The following is a 1,635-nucleotide window of genomic DNA, read 5'->3' on the forward strand; positions in this document are numbered from 1 at the left end:
TAGCATTTCATCATTCTCCAAATGAATATTGTTTGCTCAGAGACATACCCCAAAGCATTCTACCTCTTGCTTCTGAATGCATGCATCTATTGCCATGGCTACATTATGACATAAGGAACAAGTATCCCTGAAGCTGCCTCTCAGCAGACTCTGGACCACCAGAAAGGGGACAACATTCATGGGCTAAGGACCTGCTACTCTGGTGGACTGGGAACAACTGAGGTACCTTTAATTCCGCTGGGTAGCCCAACTAAACAGTCTATTGCTGACGTATAAAAGATCAAATCCAGGCATGCTTAATCTAGCTAGATTAGATAATCCAGCAGTGATTTTTGATAATGGTTCTGGACTCTGTAAAGTTGGGATTTCAGGAGAGATTGTACCCCGTCATGTCATCAACTCTGTTGTTGGCCACCCAAAATTCAACATTCCATCTGCAAGATCCAATCGGAAAAGGTACTTTGTGGGAGAAGAAGCCCAGTGCATGTACGATGGCTTATACCTACACTATCCTATTGAGCGTGGACTGGTAACTAGATGGGATGACATGGAAAAACTGTGGAAGGACCTTTTTGAGTGGGAGCTAGGAGTGAAACCCAATGAACAGCCAGTTTTCATGACTGAGCCCTCCTTGAACCCAAGAGAGACCCGAGAGAAGACCACAGAAATAATGTTTGAGAAATTTAATGTACCAGCCTTGTACCTTTGCAACCACGCAGTAGGAGCCTTGTGTGCTTCTGCCTGTATCACTGGCCTGGTACTGGACAGTGGAGATGGGGTCACTTGCACTGTTCCCATCTATGAAGGCTACTCTCTGCCTCGTGCTATCACCAAGCTATACGTGGCAGGGAGAGATATCACAGAACACCTCACCCGACTCCTTCTTGCTAAAGGCTACACCTTCCCCTGCATCCTCAACAAAGCAGTGGTGGATGATATTAAAGAGAAGTTATGTACTGTCTCCTGGGGCTACAAAGACACAGAAAAGAGTTGTCAGCAGTCCCTAAGCGAATACATACTGCCAGATGGGAATACCATCCAGATGAGTGACCACCTGTGCCAGGTGCCTGAGGTTCTTTTTACACCTGACCATCTAGGCATTCATGATTTAGGAATCTCAAAAATGGTCTGCAACAGCATCATGAAGTGTGACACTGACATCCAAGAGAATCTGTTTGCTGAAATTGTGCTTTCTGGAGGTACCACACTGTTTCCTGGGCTCCAGGATAGACTCCTGAAAGAACTGGAAGTTCTGGCTTTTGAGGGAACTCCTATCAAGATCACAGCGTCCCCAGACAGATGTTATTCAGCTTGGATTGGTGGATCTGTCATGACATCCTTGACAACATTCAAGCAAATGTGGGTCACTGCTGAGGACTTCAAGGAGTATGGGGCATTTGTGGTTCAAAGAAAATGCTTTTAAGGACCACCGAACTCTGGGCACTACTATAAATACCAGATGACAGGAGTATTGGTGGGGGTAAACATCATTCCTTGGCATTTAATAAAATAAACACAAAAGCTGCCACTGATTTTGTGTTTTAATTATTTATGCCAAAAATATTTTATTTGTGTGCCCAAGTGTATGTATATACGCACCACACACATGCATGGGCCCTTGGAGGCCAGAAGAGG

At 45.0% G+C, this 1,635-nt stretch overlaps 1 protein-coding gene across 1 annotated transcript; it reads left to right on the forward strand.

Moving 5' to 3' along the window:
• The first annotated feature begins 292 nt into the window (after positions 1–292).
• On the forward strand, positions 293–1,423 carry Actrt1 (actin related protein T1). Its single transcript, XM_052171912.1, has one exon. It carries the CDS (start codon positions 293–295, stop codon positions 1,421–1,423), a length of 1,131 nt encoding a protein of 376 aa, XP_052027872.1.
• The last annotated feature ends 212 nt before the right edge of the window (positions 1,424–1,635 follow it).

Source organism: Apodemus sylvaticus, chromosome X (assembly GCF_947179515.1).
Source record: "Apodemus sylvaticus chromosome X, mApoSyl1.1, whole genome shotgun sequence".
Lineage (NCBI taxonomy): Eukaryota > Metazoa > Chordata > Mammalia > Rodentia > Muridae > Apodemus > Apodemus sylvaticus.

What these genes read in the sequence shown, in the direction of transcription:
- Actrt1 (XM_052171912.1), top strand. Translation starts at nt 293, where the DNA reads ATGCTTAATCTAGCTAGATTAGATAATCCAGCAGTGATTTTTGATAAT.